We start from the raw sequence: 27,907 nt of genomic DNA, 5'->3' as shown, positions 1-27,907 counted from the left end.
ACAGAAAAACCAAATGGCATGAGTTGATAGAAGGCTAAACAAATTCCCTCGGAGGAAGGATAACGACCTCCAATCTCCCCACACCCCAAAACACAAAACAGAAAACCAGATGGCATGAGCTGATTGAAGGCTAAACAAGTCCCCTCGGAGGAAAGAAAAGTCAACCAGATTTCCTCCTTAGGGATACGACCCCCAATCTTCCCACACCCCAATGGGGAGGGTAGCGTCCCAGCCCCCCCTAGCTCTGTACCACAGCCTTGTCAGGGTTTATCATGATAACAGAGACCCAATGGCTAGCCCCAAACCAGAAAAATCTTACCTCTAGAGGTCTGAAAACCAGAATTCTCTGTAGGCCGAAAAGGGACAGGTCAGCAAAGAGCCCATTCTCTGAGACCATCACCCCACATCAGAGTCCTAGGAAAAGAAATCCCCAGGAGCCGGCCCTCTGAAGTGAGAGAAGGTGGATCAGGGGCAGAGACTCCCTGTTGAGGTCCAGAATTCTGTGTGTGTCTCCAGGGCGGTAACACAAAATACCACTTCATCTCGCTGGGGCCTCCAAAATGTTGTACCAGAAGCGAGCGAGACACACTACAGAGTATAAGTTTTAAGTGGAGAATTTATTAGTCGGCGGCCATTGGGGTACTGCAACCACAAATCAATGTCCCCGTGTTAGGGTGACAGCTTGGCTTATATAGGATATGTGGGGGTACAGGGCAGGGGAACAGGAACAAAGGTCCTGGCTGATCAAAAGATTCAGTCAGGTTATCGTACTAGTGGGATAATCTCATTTACATTCCTTGGTGGAGTCACGGAGCCCCAGGGATATCTGCTAGAAAGGGTCTGTCAGGTTATCCTTTAGTGGGATGGTCCTATCTATTGACATTCCTTGGTGAAGTCATGGAATCCCAGGGGGTTAGCTAAATGCGAAAGATATCTGAGTCCATTCTTTCTGGGGGTGCTTGTCAGTAGCTAGGGGTTTCTCAGGGGTTCCTAATTTTCCTTGTATTACACTACCAAGAAATTAAGGAAGGTGGGAAAACATTTAGAAGCCCTAATGGATATCAGAGGATTCATATCAGAAAATTCATATTGACATGGACCTATTTGATTTTAATGAATTCAGGAAAGTATTCATAAGGAGGGAATACTTTAAGCATTAAAGAATTCACACTGGAGAGCAGCCCTTTGAATGTGGTAACTGGGATAACCAGTTGGAGAGCAAACCATCAGAAAATTCATTCCAGGGAGAAAATTCATACAACCCTCTGAATGTGACCACTGTGGGAAAGCTTTCAGCCAGGAAGAACATTATTGCATGTGAATGCAGTGAATGTGAGAAGGCCTGCCTAGGGAGGGTAAACTTTATTACTCATAAGGGAATTCATACTGGAGAGAAACTCTGAAAGTGCTGACAAGCCTTCGGTCAAAAAGAATACCTTACTACCAGAAAATTCATACTAGAATGAAACACTTTGACTTTAATGAATATGGGAAGGCCTTTCATGAGAAATGGAAACTTAGTATACATGAGCAATCTCATACTGGGGAGAAACCCTTCCAGTTTGTGGGAATGCAGAGAAAACTTCAGCCCGCAATCATCAGTGATTTCACATCAGAAGATTCACACTGGAGTGAACCCCTTCAAAGGCAGTGAATGTAGGAAGGCCTTCCATGACTCATCTTGCTTTACTGTATATCAGAGAGTTGGTACTGGAGAAAAACCTTTTGAATATAATGACTCTGGGAAGGACTTCAGCGACAGGTCCTCACTTATCAAACATGAAAGAATTGATAGAGGAGAGAAACCTGTACAATGAAAGCAGTGTTGGAAAGCTCTCTTGCTGTTGAGGTGTTTGATTCCAGGACCCCATTGGGGGTTTTCTTAGTAAAGGCACAGGAGCCCTTTGCCATTTCCTTCTCCAGCTCATTTTACAGATGGAGAAACTGAAGCAAACAGTTAAGTGACTTGTCCAGGGTCACACAGTAAGTGTCTGAGGCTGGATTTGAACTCAGGTCATCCAGAGTCCAGGCCCAGTACTCCATGCTTACAAATTTACATACTAAACACAAGATAATCCTCAGACTGTAATGAAAGCCTCCCGACATCAGGCACCTCCATGAACTTGCTTCAGTCAATCGGACAGCATGGGTCACAGCAGATACTGATGACAAAAACAGCACCTCCCTCCAAGGGCCAGGATCCAGTGAGATAACGCGATTCAAAGCGCTTAGCACACGGTGCCTGGCACACAGCAGGCGCTCCATAAATGCACATTCCCCTCCCCCAATACTAACAGCGTAACAGGAGGTTGAAGGTTTGCCAAGTGCTTTCGTGGGCATTTACCCGCACGACCACCCTGGGAAGTCGGGGTTAGCATTACTCTGGTTTAAAAACAAGAGACGTGACGCCCACGGAGCCTAAAAAAGCGAAGTGACAGAGGCTGAGACGAAGCCCGCAGGAGGGCCCAAACCCACGCAGCCGCAGCGCCTATGCCGCCCTGATGACCGTGGGCCGAGGGGCGCACGCGCAGGTGGCTCGGTGCGCAGCTTCATGTCCCAGAAGCCCTCAGGGCGCAGCCCGGAAGTTGATGCTCCCGATGCATTGTGGGCATAGTAGTTCTGTGATTCCCAGGGCCTGAGCACGCTTCCTGGAGCGAGTTGTCTGAATCTTTATTGGTCAAACTGAACCTGGAGGAAGGGCGGGGCCGGTGGAGAGGAGGCCCCAGGTCCAACCGCCCCTCCCAGGCCTCAGTTTACCCCCGAGAGGAGGAAGGACCAAAACCCGGATCCTACAATCTTGTGGATTAGGGGTGGTTTTGAAAGCAGCCCCTTCTGCTGGAAACCTTTCTGGGGTACACAGAGGCCACAGAATGGTGGGGGGATTGCCCCAAGTGGTGCTGCTCCTGCCTGGCTTGTGCCGAAACGTTCTCGCTGCTTTCGCCCCCATTGGAACGGCAGCTCCATGAGGGCAATACTGGTTGACTCGAGTCACCAGCCCATTCGTGGACTTCATGTCGGGTACCGCCCCGCGGGCTCCTCCCCACCCCCCACCCCCCATTAACCTTCTTCAGATAAAGAAAATGTTTTGAGAAACTTGTTACTATCCACCAAAAATATCTACCTACATGTTAGGAAATTTCTTAGTTAATTGCAAAAACTAAAAAAGCCCTACTCAATAGAAGATCTCAGGTTACCCACCACTATTAAAATGTCAGAATTAGTTCAGGGGAAAAAGTATGGGGAGAAAATTCATAAAATTCTTTTACCGAATGATACTGTTTCCAAAACAGTTTCTAAAATTAGTAAAGACCAATTCCAGCTGCTTATTACCAGGCTTTAGGGCAGCCCAAAGTTTGCACTTCAGTTAGATGAAACAACTGATATTTCTAACATGGCACAGTTGTTCCTTTATGTAAGATGTGTTTATGAAGAAAGCATACATGAGGAATTGTTTTGTTGCCCTTTGGAAGGGCATACAAGAGGGTTACAGTGGAAAAATTGCATGGGAGTCTGTACAGAGGTGCTGGAGCATGATGGGTGAGAATGTTGAATTTGCAGCAAAAGGTAAAACTGATAGCAATGAACATAGCACTTTTACTCATGGCAAGATCCATTGGGAGACACTTATAGTCCGAAAAATATCATCAGAGTTAGATGTGCTTCCATACTATTAAAATCATTAACTTCATTAAAAGCCGTGACCTTAACAGTCATTTGCTTTCAAACCTTTGGAAAGACATGGCCTACTATTACAAAAGCTTATACTACATGCAGAGGTAAGGGGGCTCACAAGAGGGTGAAGTTTAAACAGATTAAGAAAGAAGAAGTTGTTATATTTTGACTGAGCAGAAACTCGATTTTGCTAATTTTTTTCATACTGACTTATGGCTTTCAAAACTGTTATTTGTTGGATATTTTTGAAAAACAATGATCTAAACATGTCGCTTCAAGAAAAAATTGTAACATATTTATGTTAAAGAGTTATAATGGCTCATCTAAAGTGCATGTAGATACAGGTTCAGAAATTCTCCCCTTCAAATTTTGATTCTAAAAAACTAAGTTGGCTGCATAAACCATATTCAATTGAAGTCAAAAATACCTGTCATCTGCCATTAAAAGTTCAGGAAGAATTTGCTGAGTTATCAAGTGAAACAGATTTAAAACTTGAGTTTCCTAAAAAATCAGTAAATGAGTTTTGGCTTGGGATTAGGACAGAATTTCGACCAATTTCTGAAATGGCCCTAAACATACTTCTGCCATTTTGTACTATGTATTTATGTGAAGTGGCATTTTTAGAACTGATGATTATAAAATCAAAATATTGATCAACTCTGAAAAATGTTGAAGATCCTGTAAACCTGCAGTATCAACTATTTTTTCAAGATTTAATTCTTTATGTAATAATAAACAAGCACATTCATCTCATTAGTATGCAAATTTGCTTTTGTCTTTAAAAAATTGTAAAATTATATGTATACCAAAGAATTCTTTTAAAATAAATTTCTTTCTGATTTATAATCAGTAAATGTTTGATTGGCATACCTATTTTACATAACTATATACTCAGGGTCAAGTAAGAATTTCTCAAGTGAAAAGGAGTGGAAATTTAAGAAGCGTTGGCCTAAACTACGTCAATTAGGTTAGGATTAGCTGTTAACCTAAAAGAGCTCCAGATGCAGTGAACAGAAAGCTAGAATCTGTCACCTAGCAACAAAAATAAAACCAAGAACTTAAATGAAATTGTGAATGTTCACAAAAAATATAAAATGCCCAAATGAACAGAACAAGAAATAGAGAATTTTAAAAAGTCAACCTCATTAAAAGAAATCAAATAAGACTCAAATGAATCCCCCAAAGGGGGAAATAACCCAAGATCAGAGGGATTTACAAGCATTTTCTATAGATATTCAAAGAACAATTCCAATGTTACATGAATAGTTTGCAAAAATAGGAACAGAAGAGATCCTACCAAATTCCTTCTATGAAACAAATATTGTCCAAATCCCTAAACCAGGGAGTTTCAAAAGGGAGAAAAACTCTAGATCAATATCCCTCATAAATACTGACAACAAAATAAATATTAGCAAATAAAATATTAGCAAAGAGATTACAGCAACATAGCAAAGAGAGTATACCTTATGATCAGGTTTAGATTTATACTAGGAATGCAGATTTAGTTCAATATTAGGAAAGTCATAAATATAACAGATGATATTAATAACAAGAACAACAAAAATCATATGATTATATGAACGAATGCAGCAAAAAAACTTTTGACAAAATAAAATATTCATTTTTGTTAAAAAAGAAATTAGAAAGCATAGGAATAAATGGACCTTTTCTTAACATGGCAAGTTGTATGTATCTAAAACCAAGAGCTAGAAATAACTACAATAGGGATAAAGAGGAAGCTGTTCTGTTAAAATCAAGGTGAAGCAGTACTGTCCATTACCTCCACTATTACTTATTCTAGTGCTAGAAATGCCAGCTACTACAATAAGATAAGAAAGAGAAATTGAGGGGAGAAGCCTAGACACAAAGAAACAATGATTGCTTTTTGAAGACGATATGATGGTTTACTTAGAAAAACCTAGAAAATCAAGTGGGGAAGAATTCTTAACTAAAGGGGACAGAGAAGATCAGAAAAGAGGAAAAGGGCAATTTTGATTACATTTTTAAAAATTTTGTGGGAAAAAAGTAGTGTAGTTAGGATAAAAATTCCAACTGCAGTTGTGATGCAAACAAAAATTAAATAAAATATCCTTGAAAAACTCTCATACTTCAGACATCTTTTGTTGTTCAGTTGTTCAGTCGTGTCCCCATGGAACATAGCATGCAAGGCGCTTCTATCTTGACTATTTCTCAAAGTCTGTCCAAGTTCATGCTCATTGCTTTTATGACACTATCCATCCGTCTTTTTTTTCTAATTAAGATTTTTATTTTTAGTTTACAACACTGAGTTCCGCATGATTTTGAGTTCCAGATTTTCTTCCCCCCCCTTCCCCTCCCTCCCCAAGATGGCATGGAATCCGATATATCTTCTACATATAACTTTGCATTAAAATTATTTACACAATAGTCAAGTTGTAAAGATTAATTGTGACCAATGGAACGAATCATGAGAAAGAAGAAACAAAAACAAAAACAAAAGAAAAAAAAAGGAGAGCAAATAGTTTGCCTCAATCTGCATTCAGACTCCATAGTTCTTTCTCTGGATGTAGCCAGCTTTCTCCATCATGAGTCCTTTGGAATTGTCTGTGAACCTGGTATTGCTGAAAAGAGCCAAGTCTATCAAGGTTAGTCATCACAGAATCCATATATCTGTGGTTGTGTATAATGTTCTCCTAGTTCTGCTCCGTTCACTCAGCATTATATCGTGTAGGTTTTTCCAGGTTATTATGAAGTCCATATCTTCTCCATTTCTTATAATACAATAGTATTCCATTACATTCATATACCACAACTTGTTCAGCCATTCCCCAATTGATGGGCATCCCCTTGATTTCCAATTCTTTGCTACTACAAAAAGAGCTGCTATAAATATTTTTGTACATATGGGTCTTTTTCCCATTTGTGTGATCTCTTTGGGATACAGCCCTAGAGATGGTATTGCTGGGTAAAAGGGTATGTACATTTTTATAACCCTTTGGGAATAGTTCCAAATTGCTCTCCAGAATGGCTGGATCTGTTAACAACTCTACCAGCAATGTAACAATGTTCCAATTTTCCCACATCCTCTCCAGCATTTATCATTTTCCTGTTTTGTCATGTTAGCCAATCTGACAGGAGAGATGTGGTACCTAAGAGTTGTTTTGATATGCATTTCTCTAATCAGTAGTGATTTAGAACATTTTTTCATATGACTATAGATATCTTTAATTTCTTCCTCTGAAAACTGCTTGTTCATATCCTTTGGCCATTTCTCAATTGGGGAATGACTTGTATTCCTATAAATTTGGCTTAATTCCCTGTATATTTTAGAGATGAGGCCTTTATCAGAGACACTACTTGTAAAGATTTTCTCCCAATTTTCTGCTTCCCTCCTAATTTTTGTTGCATTGGCTTTTTTTTGTACAAAAACATTTCAATTTAACATAATCAAAATTATCCATTTTGCATTTTGTAATGCTATCTCTTGTTGTGTCATGAATTCTCCCCTTTCCCATAAATCTGATAGGTAAACTATTCCTTGCTCCCCCAGATTGCTTATAGTATCAGCCTTTATTCCTAAGTCATGAACCCAATTTGATTTTATTTTGGTATGTGGTGTAAGATATTGGTCTATGCCCAGTTTCTGCCCTACCATTTTCCAATTTTCCCAGCAATTTTTGTGAAATAGTGAATTCTTAGCCCAGAAGCTGGATTCTTTGGGTTTATCAAAGAATATATTGCCATAGTCATTGACTACTGCATCTTGTGTACCTAGCTTATTCCACTGATCCACCACTCTTTCTTAGCCAGTACTAAGCAGTTTTGATGACTGCTGCTTTATAGTACAGTTTAATATCTGGTATGGCTAGGCCACCTTCCCTAGCATTTCTTTTCATTAATTCCCTAGATATTCTAGACCTCTTGTTCTTCCAGATGAGTTTTGTTATTATTTTATCCAGCTCTGTAAAATAATTTTTTGGTAGTTTGATTGATATGGCGCTGATTAAATAATTTAGATAAAATTGTCATTTTTATTACATTAGCTCAGCCTAACCATGAGCAACTGATATTTTTCCATTTATTTAGATCTGACTTTGTGTGAAAAGTGTTTCATAATTATGTTCATATAGGCCCTGGGTTTGTCTTGGCAGGTAGATTCTCAAATATTTTATAGTGTCTACAGTAACTTTAAATGGAATTTCTCTTCCTATCTCTTGCTGTTGGGGTTTGTTAGTAATGTATAGGAATGCCAAGGATTTATGTGGGTTAATTTACCCTTTTCTACTACCTCCTTACCTCTCCTCCCAGAACCATCTCTTTATATCTTTGAAGTATTTTTTTTATTATTATATCAGTTATTTTATACTGATACCCACAGAATATCCCTTTCAATTGTCATAATAACTATACTATTCTCAAGATTGACATATATAGATACATATATATATAACATGTATACAACAAAATAATCCTATATAAGGATGTAACTAATTAGTCTTATTGATAACTAGGGTTTTTTCCCCGTTTACCTTTTTATGTCTCTCTTGAGTTCTGTACTTGGAGATCAAATTTTCCATTGAGTTCTGGCCTTTTCATTAGGAAGGTCTGGAATTCTCTTATTTCTCTGAATGTACATCCCCTTGCCTGGAAAGTTATGCTCAATTTTGCTGGGTAGTTGATCCTTGGTTGCAGTCCAAGCTCCTTTTCCTTTCAGAATATCACATTCCAATTTCTGCTGTCATTTAATGTAGAAGCTGAAAGATCCTGCATGATCCTGACTGTAGTTCCATGATATTTGAATTGTTTCTTTCTGGCAGCTTGCAGTATTTTCTCCTTGACCTGGTAGTTCTAGAATTTGGCTATAATATATCTTGGAGTTTTCAACTTGGGATCTTTTTCAGGGGGTGATCAGTGGATTCTTTCGATGATGATTTTACCCTCTGATTCTACTACCTCTGGGCAATTTTCCTTAAGGATTTCATGGAAGATACTGTACAGGGTCTTTTTTTCATCATGGCTTTCAGACAGACCAATAATTCTTAGATTGTCTCTCCTGGATCTATTTTCCAGGTCAGTTGTTTTTCCAATCAGATATTTCACATTTTCTTCTATTTTTTCATGCTTTAGATTTTGTTTGACTGATTCTTGATGTCTCATAGAGTCATTAGCTTCTACTTGCCCAATTCTAATTTTTAATGTATTGTTTTCTTCCTTTGGCTTCTCTATCTCCTTTTCCATTTGGTTGATTTTACTTTTCAATGACACATTTTCTCCATTTATATTCTGATTCTCCTTAACCATTTCACCGATTTTACTTTTTAAAGATTTGTTTTCATCAGTGAATTTTTTTTCCATTTCTTCCATTTTTTGTTTACCTCTCTGATTTGGTTTTTAAAGTTCTCCTTAAGTTCTTCCAGGAATGCTTTTTGTTCTGGAGACCAGTTGATTTTCCCTTTTGAGGTTTCAGATGTGGGTATAGTGTCCATCCTGTCCTCTTCTGAATTGGTATTTTGATTTTCCCTGTCTCCATAATATGAATCAATGGTCTTTGGTTTTTAGCATGTTTTTTCATGGTGTTTTTTCTTTCCTCCTGGCTCCTAAAGTGGATCTCTGTTTCTGACGCTCAGAGGGCTCTGTCCCAAGTTTCTTACGTTGGGATCTGTGGGCCTGCTCACTGGCTTTATGTTCTATGGCCTCTGGTTTCAAGAGGGCTGGTCTGGCTGCTGGGAATCTCTTCTTCCCCAAGACTGCCCTACAGCAAGGTTGGTCTTAGCTGTCATCTGTGCTGGTGTCTGCCACTTCTCCTGGCTGTGCCAAGCCAAGTCTGGGGTCCTGGCATTGACATTTGTTAGATCCACCCCCTGGGGCTCAGTTACTCTTGTTGTTCTGCTAAGGTGAGGGCTGCTGGGACACCTCTCTTTCTGCAATAGTCTCCTTCTGCCACCACAAGAAGGGCCTTCTCCCCACCTTCTCTCACTACTGAAGCCCCACTTCTGGTTCCTCTGTTTCTCCTGAGGTAGTATCCTCTTTGTTTATTCAAGGGAGGGTTGAGAGTCATTTTGACATGGACATCATGGCTCCCAGAAGTTCAAGGAGGTGAGTTTCAAACCTTTAGACTGTGGGCTGGAGGCCTCCGGGCTAGCTGCTCCTGCAGCCACAGGTTCCGCACTGGTGTCTCCCATAGCTCTGACAGGCTCCCATCCTGGGCTGAGAAGCCTGGGGCTCGATTGTGGCCTTAGCTGGTACTTCTGCCCTGTGCCTGTTCCTGCTCCAGCATTTCGCTCACTCAACGACCTCCCAGACTGGAGCACTGGCTGGATTCCTCTGCTCTTCCCAGTTGGTTTGGTCTGGTACCCTTCTGTGTACTCCTGGCACTCCTACCCCTCTCAGTCTACAAGTGGCTTCTAACTCTCTCAAATCTGCTCAGATTTACTTTTTTAGACATATCTGACAGAATTTGTGAGACAGTTCCAGTAATTTCTTCCTTTCACAGCACCATCTTGGCTCCACCTCCTATCCATCCATCTTGTTCTCTGTCATCCGTTTTGCCTTCAATCTTTCCCAATATCAAGGTCTCTTCCAAGGAGTCCCATTTCTCATTATGTGTATTTAAGTTTCAGTTCAAGTGTTTGACCTTCCAGTGAATAGTCTGAATTAATTTCTTCTATTGACTGATTTGATCTCCTTGCTGCCCAAGGGACTCCCCAAAGTCTTCTCCAGCATCACAATTTGAAAGCCTCGATTCTACGGCACTTAGCTTTCCTCATAGTCCAACTCTCACTGCCATTGTTGTTTGTTCATCGTTCATCCTTTATTCTCAAAGAGGACCAAAGACATCATGAAGTCTTGACTTATGAGTGGATTGGATTTAGGTGAGGCAGAGTTGTACAAAGTCATCAGCCTCACTTTCTCCTCCAGAGTCACTGGAGTTCAGTAATAGATCAAAAGCCAAGATGACTGGCGATGGCCTGGGAAGCAAGCGGAAGGGCAGAAGGCAGCTAGATGAGGTGGGAAATATGACAGGATCTGTAGTCTTCAAGGATAAGCTGGACAACCACCTGTTGGAGTTGTCCTAGAGAGGATGCCTTCCAACTCTGAACATCCTGTGTCAGTCCTAAGAAACCTTCTTTGGCAAAATGGATGTGTTTTTATTTGCTAATGTCATTTTATATTGAACCTAATATTCCACATGTGGTCTGATCAACTCAAAAGGACAAAGCACCTATTACCTGCCCTAAGCTAGTTGTAGTCCAATCTGGTGGAGGCCGCTAGGTGGCGCTGGAGTCAGGAAATTGTTGTTCTATCTGACTTCTGGACATGAAGATTAGTCTTCCTGATTCCATGCTCCTTGTTCTATCCACTCTACCACTTAGCTGCCCACGGAGTCAAGACCTGAGTTCAAATCTGGCTTCAGACACTCACTAGCTATGTGGCCCTAGACAAGTCACTTAATCTCTGTTTGCTTTGATCCACTGGAGAAGGTAATAGCAAACCACTCTAGTAATCTTTGCTAAGAAAACCCCAGGGACAGTACTGGTATGCTATGGCCCCCCAGACCATGGAGTCAGACATGACTGAGCTATTGAACAACAACAAATCTGGTGAAAAGAGGAGGAATCACACTAAGACTCTTCAAAGGGGGAGACCAGACACCAAAGACCCCTACAGCCCAGCTGCCTTTGGTCTTGTCTCTAACAGGATATCCCGACTTGGAATACCCTGTGTTCTTGCTCCAACTTGCCCAGAAAGCACCTTAATCAACCTCACTCTCCCTCCCTCCCCAGAAAAACACAGCTTTGAGTTTAATTCCTCACCCACAGATATCCCTTTGAATCCTGGACCATGATAGCTCCTACAGCCTCTTAGCCTATATTATTCTAGTGAGGATAGAGCTGAGGTTCCTCAAAATCCATCACAATCAAGGGACAAGAAAAGGCTGAGAGGGCACTGGACCAGGTAGAGTCCATAGACCTGGGTTCTGATCCCAGCTCTACCTGGGATGTCACTCACTGGGTTATTTGGCTGAGATTTTGTTCCTGTTTAAAAGGGTGGATTTGAACTTGATCTCTTACTAAGATTCTTTAAAGTCTCAACATTAACTGCTGTTGGGACAGAGAGTGTACAGGATTAAGGTGGAGACTGTCCAGAAAAGATCCTGCTCTTGCCTGCACTGTCTGTCTTATCACAACTACAATTAAAAGCCTGGCACATAGCAGAGGGTTATCATGAATGGATGTAAAGGAGTAGGGGCAGAGATCAGGGACTCTCCAGATCAATGCTCCCATCCACCCAAAGTTAGCTCCACAGGGGGAATTTGGACCCAAGGCAGGCGGGTTTTTGGTCTTCCAGTCCTCTTCCCTCAGGGCAATATTAGAAGGAGTTTACAGAGTTAACCTAGGGGAGCTCCTTAAAGGGCAGGGAGGACTCTCCAGGCCACACTAGATCTGCCATGCTCAGCTGTCCTCCTAGACGTAAGTTCTGGGGATAGAACAGTCCCCGCTCTCAAGGAACTCCAGGTTGTCTAGGAGAGACAACCTGCCAAGAGCCACAAGACAAGCTATAAACGGGGTGGATTGGAGACAATCAACAGACGGAAGGTGCTAGAATTAGCGGGAGCTGGGGAAGGCTTCCTGCAGAAGGAAGCCGGGAAGGCAGTGGTTGGAGCTGAGGAGGGAGACAGCTTCTGGCACGGGGCACAGCCGGTGAAAGTGCACGGAGCTGCGAGTTGGAGTTATGTTCCAAGAGCAGCCAAGAAAGTAGTAGCGCTGGGCTGAAGAGTGTGTGTGGGGGAGTGAGGGTTAGAGCCGGGAAAGGTGGTGGTGGTGGTGGTGGTGGCGGCGGTGGTGGTGGTGGTGGTGGTGGTGGTGGTGGTGGTGGCGGCGGCGGCGGTGGCGGTGCTGGTGCTGGTGGTGTGCTAGGCGGTGAAGGGTTTGGAAAGCCAACGGAGCAGTCTGCATTAGATCCTGCGGGAGCTGGAGGGCCACGAAGGTGGTGGAGTAGGGGGCTGGGGGAATGACATGATCTCACCTGGCTTTAGGGAAGTCACTTGGTGGCTCTTCCACTTCTTTGCCACTACAAAAAGCACTGCTTTGATTAACTTTCAAATATGGGGCTTTTTTTTTTAATTTCGTGAGCTCTAAGCACAGCAATGGGGTCTCAGAGTCAAAGGATGTGGGGTACAGCTGGGACGACTTTCCAACTCACATCTGGATCCTCGGGTTCAAAGTCTTCTAGGGGTCCGTATCCCCCGAACGACCACAGCTTGGAGCCCCCACAGGTGTGTTATTCGACAGCCAGATCACACAACACGTTCAAAGCAAAGGCACGTAAGGAAACCAAATAGGGAAAAAGAACAGCCACAGCACCCCTTCCCAGGGAAGGCCCACGGCTGACTACATTTCCCAGAATCCTTGCGCTCGGACTCGTGGCTTGTCGGGCCGATCCCTGCAGAACACGTTCAATTCTGGGAATTGTAGTTTTGTCGGTCTCTGTACCCAAGCGCAGTTCCGCCGGCGAGTGGGCTCTGCACCAGCCGGGGACAGAGGGAGTGCGCACGCGCGGCTCAGGGCGGCTGTGTGGGTCAGCGGCAGAAGCCTCTGAAGACAACTGGCTCCTGTCCCGAGAGTCTCACGCAGCGCCTAGGGGGCGCGCGGCCCAACGGCCCCTCAAGCTCAAGGTCCCGAGGCCTCCTGGGAAAGGTAGTTCACGGTCTCCAGGTGCGCAGGCTCAGTTCTCTCAGTTTCGGGTTGGGCGGGAGGGGGGTGGGGGTGGGGTGGGAAAGGGGCTGCGCGAGTGCGCATGCGCCATGCGGCCATGAGTGGCGTGGCCGGTGAGTGGACGCAAGTGGAGCCCAGGATCCGCCCTGCTCCCTCTGACCCCTCCCGTCCCATGCTCCCCACCCCATCCCTAGGGCACTTGGGGAGTTGGGCTCCCAGCCCCACTCTTTTCTCCCTCAGGCACCCTCTGTGGCTCCCCATTGCCTCTAGAGTCGCCCAGGCCTTCTAGGCGGGAAACTGAGGCCTAAGCTTGCCCCCTTGTCCACTCCCCTTCCCATAGCAAGGAGGGGATGGCGTGTGCAGAGCCCTTTCTGCTTTCCTGTGGGTGCTGTAAAGATACCTTGACCCTTTTATTTTTGTGGTCGTTTTGGTGGCATTAAGCTCTACCCCCTTTGTCGGTCCTTGTACAGCACAAGCAGAGTCCAGGCAGACAGTTTGGAATTGTCTGTTTCCTTCTGTGTCCACAGCCCCGCCCCGGCCTAGAGGGGAGCTGCTCTGTCCTGTCCAGTCCAACAGAGGCTCAGGCCTTAGAATGGTGCAGGCTGGCTGGTCCCATCAGAAAAGCCTTCCTCTACTTCTTCCAGCCCACCCCCTGGTCATTTCTGGTGACTCGCTAATATTCCACATTCAGGTACCTGCCTTGCCTAGCCCTTCTTCACTTGGTGGCCACCTCATTTGTCTTCACTTCTTTACTGCAACAAAAAGTGCTGCTGTCAATATTTTTGTAAAATGTGGGTCCTTTCACATCTTTGGTCTCGGTGGGGTGCGCCCCTCAGCAGTACTCCTAAAACCTCTCCCACAATTGTCATTTTCCCTCTTTTGGTCATCTTTGTCCATCTGATGGTGATGAAATAAATCCCAGAACTTTTTAAATTTGCATTTCTCTAATTGATTGGGAACTTTTTTATAAGGTAGTTAATAACTTGTCTTTCTTCTTTAACAAATTGCTTGTTTGTGTACTTAGACTGTTTATGTATTGGAGAATAGCTCTTATTCTTATATAGTTGAATCAATTCCCTGTATATTTAGGATACCAGATCATTTTCAGAGAAACTTAAGATGAGATTTTTTTGTTAACTCTTCTAATTTCTGATTTTGATTTCACTGCTCCCATTTCTACAAAAATATTTCAATTTTATGTAATCACAGTTGTTCCTTGTATCTCCTTTAAATCTTCTCTATTCTTTGTCTGGCTGAGAATTTTTCCTTTTCCATAATCCATTGTTACCAGGAGTTCCCCAACCCGCTCTTTTTGGTAGTTCTTTTACAGCTAGTATTTTCAAACTTCTAGAGCAAGAGTCAACAAACTGTGGCCTGAGGGCTCACAGCCAGTTTTTGTACTGCCCCAACTATTTAAAATTACTGAAACAATTTTTACGTTGAAGGCAGTTCAAAAACTGTCTGTATCACTGTAGTTTGCTAACCGCTCTTTTAGGGAAAAATTCATACCTATCACTACACAAATTATTCTCAAAAATTGAGAAAAAGCAATCTACCAAGCTTTCACAAGACAAAAATAGTCCTAATACCTAAGCCGGGGAAGGATAAAGCAAATAAAGAGAATTATAGGCCAATATCATTATTGAACATTGATTAAAATAGTTAAAACAATATCCTGGTAGAAAGACTATTTATATAAAAATTCATTATGACCTAAGTTGGATTTATATCAGGGTTGCAAAGTTGGTTCAATATTAGGAAAACAATAAAATCATATTAAAACTGAAAGATTATTTCAATAAATGAAGAAAAAGCCTTTAATAAAGCACAATGTTCATTTATGCCAAAGAAAAAAACTATAAAATGTATAGGTATAAGGCATTTATAGGCATATAGGTAACTAATCTGATAAAAGATCTCCTACAACAAAAGCAATGGAGAATATTCTAGAAGCTTTCCTAGTAAATAAGGAGTAAAGCAAGGGTGCCCCTTTTCATGTTATTTAATATACTATTAGAAATCTTAGCAGTAGCAATAGAATAAAAGAAATTAAAGTCATAAAGATAGACAAAGAGGAGAAAAAACTATCCCTGTCAGCTGATGACATTGTGGTTTACCTTGAAAAAGTGAGACCAACAAAAAACCTGATTAAGGCAATAGCTGTAGCAAATTTCATGCTACAGAATAAACCCACAGAAAATCAACAGCTTTTCTTTGTAATAATAAAGTTCAGGAGGCAGAATATTGCTCAATACTTGTGTAGACAGAACTACCAAGTGCTCCTTAGAGAAATAAAGAACAATTTAAATAGCTAGAGGCCACACCAATATAAAAAAATTTTTTTTAAACCACAAGATTTAATGTATGATTTTAGTGCTATACCAATCAAATTACCAAAAAACTATTTTACAGTGATAGATAAAAGAATAACACAATTCATTTGGAAGAGCAAAAGATCTAGACTATGAAGGGAAGTAATGAAAGAAGTATGAATGAAGGAGACCTTGTCATCAGATCGCAAACCATAAAGCAACAATAATCAAAATCACTTGGTATTGCTTAAAAATAGAAGAGTATCTCAGTGGAACAGACTAGATAAGGGTGAATCAGAAATAATTTAACTTACCCCAGTGTTCAATAAACTCCAAAATATGTTACGTAGGACAGAACTCCCTAAGCATTAAGCAATTAGAAGAAAAAGGAGATCATTTATTGTTTACAGATGGTTGTCAAGAATGAATTCTTAACCAAATGAAGGACAGAATTAATTTAAACAGATAAAATAGATAATTTAGATTATATGAAATTGAAAAGCCTTTGCACAAACAAAACATTCACAAGCAGGAAAATGGAAGAAGTTGCCTAGGAGGGAAAAAAAAAACTTTTAATAAAATCAAATATCCCTAATGACGATCTGATATCAAAGATAGAACAGAAAAGAATATAACCAAACAATTCTTAAAAGAATTGCTAACTATTAACAACCTTATGAAAGAATCCACCTATTCAGTAGCAAATAAGAGAGGTGCAAATCGAAACCTCTTATATCCTACAAATTGGCAAAGGCGACAAAAGAGGTGAGTAGTTAATGCTGAAGGAATTGTGGTAAGACAGACACTCTAATACATTGTTGGTGGAGCTGTGAGTTGGTATGACCATTCTGGAAAGCAGTTTGGAACAAAAACAAGTGGCTAAAATACCCATATTCTTTGACCTATTTATCACCGCACTTTTTGTGGTGACAAAGAACTGGAGACAGAAATGCTCAAAAATTGTGGTACATGAGTGTAATGGAATATTATTGTGCTATAAGAAACAATGCAAAAGAAACATGGAGATACCACAGAGGGCCGTCAGCAGAGCCAGGAAGACAATCTGCAGGCACACACAACCCAAAGACAGCACAGGAAATGATGCCTCTCCTCACTTACCCTGCTCCTTCGCAAGAGTCAGGGCTCATAGGTGCAGGGCACTGCCTGTAATAACAGATTCTTAAAAATGCATTTATTGGTTTTGCTAAAAACAATTTTCTTCTTTTAATCCTTTAAAACATTTTTTGTTATAAGTGATAGTTCGCTGGGAAGGAAGAGGAATACCAAGGAAAATCTAGTGGATATAAAGCAAAAGATATCAATAAGAATCTATTTTAAAAGCATCCTTCTGTGCATGCTTGTAAAAGGAATTTTCCTTTCCACTCCTCAATCATGTTTATGACATCTGTCCTATATCTAGATTGTGTACCCCTTGGGAGCTCCTTGGGGTATGTGATGTAAGAGGCCAGTCCCCAGCTGTCCTTTGTTCCCCTTGCAGGTGGGATCCTGGACTTGATCCAACACTGTGCTCTTAGGTTCAATGGCTTCTGGATGCTGTGTACCAAATTTGTTCCATGCATCAGTTTTTTCCATTTTAGTCAATGCCAAGGCATTTTGATGACTACTGTTTTATTGTGTATTTTGAGATTTCACCATTTTTTTTTTGTTATTTCTCTTGAGATTCTCCAGATGAATTCTATTTTATTTTTTTTTCTAGTTCTGTAAGGTAATCCTTTGGTTGTTTGAGTGGCAGGGCACAAAATCCTTAAGTTAATTTTGGTAGTATTGCCATTATAATTGTGTTGGCATAGCTGTTTCAACAATCCAGCTAGCAGCTTCTGTGGGGGTGTAAGATCCACCCACAGCCAGCACCCAGAAAGCTTCCAACAGCACAGGTTCTTTTGATCTGCTTAACTAAGGAAAGCAAGGTGAAGGGGTTGACAAGCTTACTTTAATCCAGCGTACAGACAGCATTCACTTAGTTCAGGGGAAAAAGCCAGCACCCTGAACTTCAGAGCAAATTACAAACAAAGTACAAACATCAACAGACAGACCTTGTCTGATTCAAATCCCAATACATAGTTACCAGAGTTCAACAAAGTCTCAGCATCCGGGTTTACAAGCTGGAGGGCTTCTTAGCTACAGCTGCCCGGGAGTCTCTGCATCAGCACTATCACCAGTGAGAGCCCCCCCACAAATGGCCCTGTCCTCTCTTCTTATAGGGCTTCAGACGTCATCAAACGTCATCTGAATGACCAGAACTTAGGCTGCTATGATTGGCTCTTGAGTTAGCCCCTCCCCTTAGGACCCTGGGAGGTTCACATCCACATAGGTTAGGTTAACACCTAATAGGGGTTTGGGCCTGGGGCTTAGCACCTAGTAAGACTCAATGAAATATACTGAATTACTCAAAGGAGACAGGCCAACTATTCAAGGGCACTTGGTTGAACTAAGTGCTAAAGAGCCCATTTTCCTTACCAACACAATAGCCCATCCATTAGCGGTTAATATCTCTCAAATTATTTGTCTTCCTTTATTTCTGTGAAGAGTAGGTTGTATTTCTGTAATTTCCATGTGTATCTTGGTGGGTAAACTACAAGGCATCGTGTATTCTGTTGCTATTGTGAATGAAATTTCATTTTCTATGTTTTTCTGCTGGGTTTTATTGGCAATAGGGGCAGTTTTGCTATAAAGGGACACAGGCATACCCCTAGGACATCTTGCTTTTCAGAATCTCACAGTAAAAACCACAGGGCTGATGGGAAAACTGGGATTAGAGGCACAGGGCTCAAAAGCATTGTCAGTGGCACGTAGAAAAATATAGGAATGTAATCAAAATGGTAGCATTGTTTTTTGTGCATGTTGAAATACATAAATATTGTAATAAATGGTGAGTTCGTTCAAGGCTTTGGGCAGCTTCTTGGCCTGTACGTGGGGTTGCATGAGCCTGTTGGGCAGGCGAGAACTCCAGGCCTTGGGACCATAGTGAGGCTTGTGGAAGGGAGGAGGGGAGCAAGCATTTGGACCTCTCACTTTTGTGTGGACGTTGATGTTTTCTCAAACACCCTCTTAAAGGAAATCAGCTTTAACCCCTATAACCGCTATCCTATAGAGACCCAGGTGGCTGCACCTAAATGCTGTGAGGGGAGTTTCCCCCTGTAAGGTTAGGAGCTGTGCCTCCCCTTGATCTCTGGGATGCTTATCTTTTCCCTGCAGCTCTGCCTTCTGAAGACTCTGCCCTTCCCCAGGATAAGCACGTGGAGGAGGAGGAAGAGAAGGAGGAGGAAGAGATGTCTCCTGAGCTCTTGATATCTGGTTACCAGGTAAGTTCAAGTTTCTTCTGTCTCTTGAAATACCATCTAATGCCTCCAAGCATGTAAACATTTCCTTTCAACCTCAATTGTGTCTGCTCCTGCAGGTTCCATTTAGGCATCAGAGCCTCACCTGTTCTCCCCCACAGGATTGGCTCAACATCATAGGCTGTCAGCACCTGACCAGGTTCAGAGCTGAACTCTGTGGCTGGTTCCGGAGGTTTCATAGATGGTCACACCAGTGGGCCGGGGGAATTTGGACACCCAGATGTTTAGCCAGAAATACTGAGCCTCCAGGAGCTCCCCTGGTGGTACTAGAGAGCACAGATATAAGGGAGCTCCCAACCACCAGAGATCCTGAGCTTCAGGGGTCAAAGGTATTGTGTATATTCAGTTGTTTTTACTCATGTCTGACTCTCCATGACCCCATTTGGGGTTTTCTTCGCAGAGATACTGGAGTAGCTTGCCATTTCCGTCTCCAGCTCATTTGACAGATGAGGCAACTGAGGCAAGCAGGGTCAAGGGACTTGCCCAGGGTCACATAACTCTCTGTGCACTATGGCACCACCTAGCAGCCAAGGATGTTACCAGATTCAATTTATTTGAGAGCAATCAGGATTGGAGAACTTTTCCCCATATTCCTCCTGTCATTTCTGTGTTTGTCTTTGAACCCTGGGTAAAAAGCGGTGTGTTTGATATTTCAGGAATCAGTGACATTCAAGGATGTGTCTGTGGACTTCACCCAGGGGGAGTGGAGCCACCTGGATGCTGCTCAGAGGGCCCTGTACAGGGAAGTGATGCTGGAGACCTTTGAGAACTTTGTCTCCCTGGGTAAGGACACCCTTCTCTCCCTTGATCTGGGCTCTGACCACTGGGGTGTTTTTCCTTGTCACTTGGCAAACACCAGCTGTTGATATATGAGCTCTCCTGAGCTGGGGATTTCTCTGTAGCAATGAGATCCAGCACATTTACTGGGGCAAGCTCCTGGAAGCCATGTTTCTGCTCTCTGTTCCCCAGGGAAAAGACTTGGCCTTCTGTAGGTAGGCATGCTGCCCCTTTGTTATAATGGCCTTGAAGCTCCAGTTTCCCAACTCTGTCTCCCCAGGTCAAAAGTTCTTGCTCAGTCCCAGGTCCCATATGACCTGAAGACATGAAAGGATCCTCTACTCTTGGCAGGGAGGGGCCCAGTAAATCAGTGGTCTCTCTGAGTCCTTATCAAGTCTGGGTTTCATCCTCAAATAGGGGTTGAGTTCTGTCCTCTGGGTCTTCTCAGCATGGTTTCCTTTCCCTGGAGAGAAAGGGACCAAGATAGGATTCTGAGATGGTTTTCTGTCCCCAAAACTTCATTTCTCTCTCCATGATTAGGGCTTCCAGTTTTGAAACCAGATGTGATCTCCCGATTGGAGAGAGGAGAAGCTCCATGGATGCTCGAGGGAGAGATCCCAAGAGACCCTAACCCAGGTGAGTGAGTGAAAAGTAGATGGGTGGATGGACCATCTCAGCTGGTCTCTTAGGCAGCTTTGTATTTTTGGTTGTCATCTATATAGTGCCTTAATGGTTGTAAAATGATTTACATTTAATCATTTGAGCAGGTAGGCATTACAGGTCTTTTTTCCTTTGGAAAATATATTTATATATTTTATATGTGTGTGTGCGTGTGTGTGTGTATGTGTAAAATGTTTCTCTATAAATATCTTTAAGTAACTACAAATGCAATGTATTTTATAAAATTTATGATCACGGTCTCAGAAAAGCAGCGTCCCTTGTATAAGAAGAATGAAAATAAATGGACTCTGTATCTTCAGCAGTTAAGAATAGAGGTGAATGTGCTCTTAATTTTTAATGACATGTGACATGCAAAAAAAAATGTGAACATTAATTTTTAAAATTGTGAGTTCCAAATTCTCCTCTTCCCTCCTTCCCCTCCCTGCTCCCTGAGATGGCAAGCAGCTTGATAGAGGTCATCCATGTACAGTCCTACAAAGCATTGTGTTCTTGATTGTTGAGGGCCAATCCTTGCAGGGCTGGCCAACTTATGGAGCAGTGGCAGCAGTGGTGATTGGGGTGGTGATGGATAGACAAGTGCCATTAGAGACTGCACAAGTGAAGAAGGAGGAAGCAGGAGTGAGGGTGAGCATCGAGGACTCTCCCTTATGATCAGTCAGCCTTAGGCTTGGCCTGTTTCCTCTCCCCACATCATGATGTCCTGCCTAGAAGGGCTGTGGCTGAGGGGACTTTTACCACCCAGGACTTGGGAGGCTGCAGGCCATGAATAAACAACAACCCACCAAGTGGTTCGAACAATGGCTAGTGAGTCTGTAGTCTAGGGGAGGCAACCCTGTCCTGTTCCCCATAGCTCCCTCCTGCTGCTGCTGGTTTGGAGTGAGAGCTGGCCTTTCTTTGTAAAACCTGTGGCTTTTATCAGCCTCAAAACTTCGCCAGGCCGCAGGCTGTCCTGATGTAGACCTCTGTGTGTGTGTGCTCTGTTTGTCCCAGTTCACGCCCTGTTTGTGTGGCTTCTCTTTGCTGCTTGTTCACTGTTGCTTTGCTTATTTCCTGGACTTGGTTTTGGGGTGTTAGATGCTACCTTCATTTTGGGGGGGCTAGTGACTATCCCTGTGCTCCCTCCTCTGCACATCTTCTTAATCATTGAGCTTTCTCTTGAGAAACTTAAGTCACCCACAAAAAGGCTTACTGCTCTCAGCATTCACTGACTCATCTTACTTGTGGTACCTCCTCAATGGGCCAGCCAGCCTGGGATGATCACAGACTCACGACCCACCAAAATGTCACGAAGACACATACGAGAGGCAGAAGCAAGGATGAATGACAAGAAGCATACAATGAGAAGTGTCCTGGGTGTGAGAGTGAAGGAGGACCTAAAGTTCGTGAGGAAAGCTTGAGATCCCAAAAACATGGCCTTTGTTTTCGTTTTAAGCTATCTTGGGGTGAACAGGACAATCCCAGAAGAATCTTCTGCTTAGGGTGGGTGGGACAATGATAACAGTATTGGAGAGAAGGAAAAGCTTTTCTCCTCTTCTTTCCACTATTTTTTCTTTGCCAGGAAGAATGTTGGTTATGCTGGAAAGGAGAGAATAAATGTGGCTAATAGGGAGCTGAAGCCCCAAGCAAGTTAGGGCAGAGAGAGCACCTGGATTGCCTTGAGGACATCAAGTCACCTGGACATCCCAGATCAGTGAAAGCAGGGGCAGATGGATGTGAGGTACCCCAGAACTGCAGAAGGATGTCCCAGTTGCTAAAAATGAAAGAAAATAGAGCACGCAGACTCTGTGTCTGAGAGTTCCTCTTTCATTGCTGGCAAAATTCTTGGACATATCATTAAAAAGTTGGTAAGGAGGGCAGAGCCAAAATGGTGGCATGAAAACAGGGACTTGCTGGAGCTCTCCCCCAAATCCCTCCAAACACCTGTAAAAATGACTCTAAACAGATTCTACAAATGACAGAGTGAAACAAGTCTCCAGCTCAAGATGGCCTAGATGGTTGCTGGGAAGGGTGTATCGCACTGTTCTGGGAGCAGAGCACAGCCTGCTGTGGACTGTGCCAGGACAGACCAGGCAGGAGAAGACTGGGCAGAGCAGGCTTCAGGGCCCTGAATCACTGAGCTGTGATGGTTACCAGACTTCTCAATCCATAAAGGCCAAAGACAGTGTAGCAGGTCAGTGGGAAAACTCTGTTGGACCTGGGTGAGAGAAGTGCACAGTCCAGCCTCAGCCCTGGGGCAGAAGAGGTAGCTGCTACAGTGGTGGTGGTGGCAGCAGCAGCAGCATCAGTTGCTTTCGGAGCTCCACTTCCACAGACGGTGGGAAGAATCAAGCAGCTGAACAGAGCAGGAGTGCAGGGATCTCTTTGCTGGAACTGAGGCAGGATTCTCTTACTTTGCCATGCTTGGATCTGGGTTGCAGTCTTGGCTGGCGGTGCTTGGGAGAGGAGGAGCGCTGGTGTGGGAGAGCTTGTGGTGGCTGTGAAGAGGGAGTCCTCCTGGTGGTTACATGGCAGAAGGGAGTGCCTGCACTCACAGACCAGAGCACAGGTCAGTTGAGGAGCATCCTACCACCTCAGAGTAGAAGTAGTTCTGAAAACAGCAGCGCAGAACCTCTGAAGCTCGGGACAGAGCGCTCTCCCCTCTGGGACAAAGAGCTCAAAAGTCAAGTAACTGGCTGGGAAAATGAACAGACAGTGTAAAAGGACTCAGATTACACAATCTTATTTTGGTGACAAAGAAGACCAAAACATACAGCCAGAAAAAGTCAACAAAGTCAAAGAGCCTACAACAAAAGCCTCCAAGAAAAACATGAACTGGTCTCAGGCCATGGAAGAGTTGGAAAAGCAAGTTAGAGAAGTAGAGGAAAAAAAAGGAGTTGGAAAAGCAAGTTAGAGAAGTAGAGGAAAAATTGGGAAGAGAAATGAGAAGGATGTGAGAAAACCATGAAAAACAAGTCAATGACTTGCTAAAGGAGACCCAAAAAAATACTGAAGAAAATAACACCTTAAAAAATAGACTAACCCAAATGGCAAAAGAGCTCCAAAAAGCCAATGAGGAGAAGAATTCCTTAAAAGGCAGAATTAGCCAAATGGAAAAGGAGGTACAAAAGACCACTGAAGAAAATACTACCTTAAAAATTAGATTGGAGCAAGTGGAAGCTAGTGACTTTATGAGAAATCAAGGAATTATAAAACAGAACCAAAAGAATGAATGAATGGAAGACAATGTGAAATATCTCATTGGAAAAACCACTGACCTGGAAAATAGATCCAGGAGAGATAATTTAAAAATTATTGGTCTACCTGAAAGCCATGATCAAAAAAGGAGTCTAGACATCATCATTCAAGAAATTATCAAGGAAAACTGCCCTGATATTCTAGAACCAGAGGGAAAATAGAAATTGAAAGAATCTACCCATTGCCTCTTGAAAAATATCCCAGGGGCAGCTAGGTGGCGCAGTGAGTAGAGCACTGGCCTTGGAGTCAGGAAGACCTGAGTTCAAATCTGGCCTCAGACACTTGACACACTAGCTGTGTGACCTTGTGCAAGTCACTTAACCCCAATTGCCTTCCTTTCCTCCCTCAAAAAAAAAAAAAAAGAAAAAGATCCCAAAAAGAAAACTCCTAGGAATATTGTAGCCAAACCCCAGAGTTCCCAGGACAAGGAGAAAATATTGCAAGCAACCAGAAAGAAACAATTCAAGTACTGTTGAAATACAATCAGGATAACACAAGATTTATCAGCTTCTGCATTAAGGGATCAAAGGGCTTGGAATAAGATATTCTGGAGGTTAAAGGAGCTAGGATTAAAACCAAGAATCATCTACCCAGCAAAACTGAGTATAATACTTCGGGGCAAAATATAGACTTTCAGTAAAATAGAAGACTTTCAAGCATTCTCAATGAAAAGGCCAGAGCTGAATAGAAAATTTGACTTTCAAATACAAGAATCAAGAGAAGCATGAAAAGGTGAACAGGAAAGAGAAATCATAAGGGACTTACTAAAGTCAAACTGTTTACATTCCTGCGTGGAAAGATTATATTTGTAACTCATGAGACCTTTCTCAGTATTAGGGTAGTTGAAGGGAATATAAAGGGATGATATCTAAAAAAATAAAATTAAGGGGTGAGAAGGGAATATATTGAGCGAAGGAGAAAGGGAGAGATAGAATGGGATAAATTATCTCACATGAAAGTGGCAAGAAAAAGCTGTTATAATGGAAGAGAAGGGGGGACAGGTAAAAGAGAATGAATGAACCTTGCTTGCATTGGATTTGGCTTAAGGAGGGAATAAAATATGCGCTCAATTGGGTATCTTACCCTACAGGAAAGTAGGGGGTAAGGGGGGATGATAGAAGGGAGGGCAGATTGGGGAAAGAGGTAGTCAAAAGCAAACACTTTTGAAAAGGGACAGCGTCAAAGGAGGAAATTGAATAAAGGGAGATTAGGATGGAGGGAAATATAGTTAGTCTTTCACAACATGACTATTACGGAAGTGTTTTTCATAACGATACATGTATAACCTGTATTGAGTTGCTCGCCTCCTCAGGGAGGGTGGGTGGAGAGAGAAGAAGGGAGAGCATTTGGAACTTAAAGTTCTAAAAACAAATATCAAAAAAAAAAACTGTTTTTACATGCAACTGGGAAATGAGATATACAGGCAATGGGGTATAGAAATCTATCTTGCCCTACAGGAAAGTAAGGGGAAAGAGGACAAGGTGGGGGAGTAGGGTGATAGAAGGGAGGGCAGACTGGGGAAAGGGGTAATCAGAATACATGACATCTTAGGATGTGAGGAGGGTAGAGATGGGGAGAAAATTTGTAACTCAAAATCTTGTGGAAATGAATGTTGAAAACTAAAAATAATTTTTTAAAAAAGAGTTGGTGAATGAATATCCAGAAAAGAAAGGGCTGATCCCCAAGAGCCAGTGTTCTTTCATCAAGAACAGCCCGCACAATACACTGGTAGACTTGTTGACTGGTTGCTTGGTTTTGCTGACCTACTTTCTTTCCTCTTTTTTTCCTTGCAGTTGTTTTTGCAAGAGATGGTTCCCTGGGTATGACAGGTGGAAAGAAAGAAATGAGGTGATTTTAGGAAAAGATCAATAGAAATTTTACATAAAAGGTCATGTTGGTCTGACCTTATTTCTGGTTTTTTTTTTTTGGCAGGTTTGCTCTCCTTATAGAGCAGGGAAATGCTGTAGATACAATTCACCTTTGCATTTTAGCAAAGTGTTTGATAAATGTCTCCCCTGTTATTCTTGTGGGAAAAAAATTGAGATATGTGGTCTAAAAATAATATTCTTAGAGGGACATGAAAGAGGTTGAATTGCCAGAGCCAGGAAGTGGTCATTGACTTGGAATTCCTCAGGTTGGAATGGCCAGCTCCCAGGGAAAGGAGGTCGCTCTCCAGTGGAATGGTCCCAGGGGTCTGTACTTGGCCCCAACAGTTGCTCATGGTGTCAGAGATCTGGGGGGCCCTTAGAGGTCATCCAGTCCAACCTCCTCATTTTATAGATGAGAAAGTGAGGCAGAGGGGTGAAATGAAGTGCTCGGTCGTGTAGCTACTTAATGTCTAGGGTCAGATTTGAGTTCAGGTCTTTTTGACTCAGACATCTAATGAATTATGTTCTATGCCAACATGCTGTTCCCTTCTGATGGCTATAAGAGCTTTACAAATTTTTGTATTGATAGCTTTTATTTTTATATCACCTTCATTTCCCAATATATCCCTCCTCCACCCCCTACCCAGAGTTCCATCCTTTATGACAAAAAATAAAAGAAATGAAGGGGAAAAAGCAATTCTTAAAATTTAACCAATGCATCTTATATGTGCTTTCAGTGTTGTCAAATGTCATTCACTTAGGCCTGGGTGTTAGTACTGTGACAGCCTTCTCAGCTGTCTTTAGCAGTGTTCTTTCTTCAGTATATTAGTCTTCATTCTTGATAGAAAAAAACAGAATCTCAAACCTAGTGTAAAGTCATTTTCTTTTTCCTAACACAGACAACAGTGACTATTGACTTTGTTTTTCCAGGTTCTTCTCATGAGGAAAGATGTGAAACCAAGACCATCCTCATGAGAACATCAGCCAAGGAAAGACTGCAGAAGGTTGGTGTCTGGGATGCCAATGTAGGGGAAACTGGACAATGTGCTGTTAGTATAGAGAAGAAAAATGGAAACTGGGAAGGGTGGGCTATAAAATAATATTCCTTCACAGTAGCAAGACCCATAAGGTACATGCCTATGATTATAGTTCATTTGGAAGAAGTTTCACAAGACAGAGTCCCCACAAGAGTACCTCTCCATAAATATGTGTATTTGAGGAGAACATCACACAGTGATATGACCTGGTTAGAGGTAATAGAATGCCATGTGCTGGGGCAGTAATGTAGTAATCCCTTCAGACCTACTCAGAATTCACTTTCATACTTATATACTAGAGAATAGGTTTATGACCATAATGAATGTGAGAAAGTCTTTAGTAAAAGAGCATCCATTCCTTCCGTACTAGCAGTATGGTGGTGTAGTAGATGGAGTTCTGGACCCTTGAGTTAGGAAGACTTTAGTTCAAATCCAGCCTCATACACTTCTTAGCCGTATGACGTTGGGCCAGTCATTTAACATCTGTCTGAGTTTCTTATCTGTAAAATGGAGGTAATAATAGTGCTTACCTCTCGAGGTTGTTGTGAGGATAAAATGAAATAATGTTTGTAAAGAGCTTTGCAGACATTTAATTGCTATATAGATGCCATTATTATTAGTGAATATATATTGGTGGTGCCCATCAAGGAGCTCACATTGGAGAGAAACCCTCTTAATGAATTTTGGGGGACTTTCAGCCAAAGCTTTTCATTTCTGCCCACCAGAAAATTCATGCCAAAGAGACACCCTTTGAATATGATAAATGTGACAAAGCCTTTAATAATAATTCTTGGCTTCTTTTACAGCAAGGAACTCATACTAGAGAGAAATCCATTAGATGTGACAAAGCCTTCATCCAGAATGTCCTTGTTAGGTATGATGAGAAAATTCTTGCAGGTGAGAAACACTATAAGATTAAAGAATGTGGGAAAGCTTTTTGTCAGTTGAGAAGCCCTAATGATTGTAAGAGAGTTTATGCTCAAAAGAAATGCCATCTTTCTAATGAATGTGGGAAAATTTTTACTCTGCATCATAGAGTTCATTTTGCTAAGGAACCCTTTTACTGTAATGAATGTGGCAAAACCTTTAAGTGGAGGTGTAAACTCAATGCACATCAGAGAATTCATACTGGAGAGAAACCCTTTGAATGTAATCAGTGTGGGAAAGCCTTCAGCCAGAAGGTTTGTCTTAAAAGGCATCAAAGAATTCATATTGAAGAGAAACCCTTTGAATGTAATGAGTGTGGAAGAGCTTTCCGTGACAAATCTTACC

At 42.3% G+C, this 27,907-nt stretch overlaps 1 protein-coding gene across 1 annotated transcript; it reads left to right on the top strand.

Moving 5' to 3' along the window:
- The first annotated feature begins 3,011 nt into the window (after positions 1–3,011).
- LOC118835641 (zinc finger protein 69 homolog) lies at positions 3,012–27,737 on the top strand. The gene is made up of 8 exons (XM_036742844.1): positions 3,012–3,018; positions 13,128–13,367; positions 18,896–19,002; positions 19,695–19,821; positions 20,356–20,451; positions 26,529–26,602; positions 27,442–27,532; positions 27,727–27,737. Exons 1-8 carry the CDS (start codon positions 3,012–3,014, stop codon positions 27,735–27,737), a joined length of 753 nt encoding a protein of 250 aa, XP_036598739.1.
- Positions 27,738–27,907: the final 170 nt, after the last annotated feature.

Source organism: Trichosurus vulpecula, chromosome 2 (genome assembly GCF_011100635.1).
Source record: "Trichosurus vulpecula isolate mTriVul1 chromosome 2, mTriVul1.pri, whole genome shotgun sequence".
In the NCBI taxonomy this organism is placed as follows: Eukaryota; Metazoa; Chordata; class Mammalia; order Diprotodontia; family Phalangeridae; genus Trichosurus; species Trichosurus vulpecula.
Note: the sequence above shows the minus strand (reverse complement) of the source record. Positions and strands in the feature narration are given on the sequence as shown.

Bases quoted from the DNA above. Each gene is read 5' to 3' on its own strand.
- LOC118835641 (XM_036742844.1), top strand. The intron at 19,003-19,694 runs GTAAGTTCAAGT...TTGATATTTCAG, and splicing joins TCTTGATATCTGGTTACCAG to GAATCAGTGACATTCAAGGA. The intron at 26,603-27,441 runs GTTGGTGTCTGG...CTTCTTTTACAG, and splicing joins CCAAGGAAAGACTGCAGAAG to CAAGGAACTCATACTAGAGA.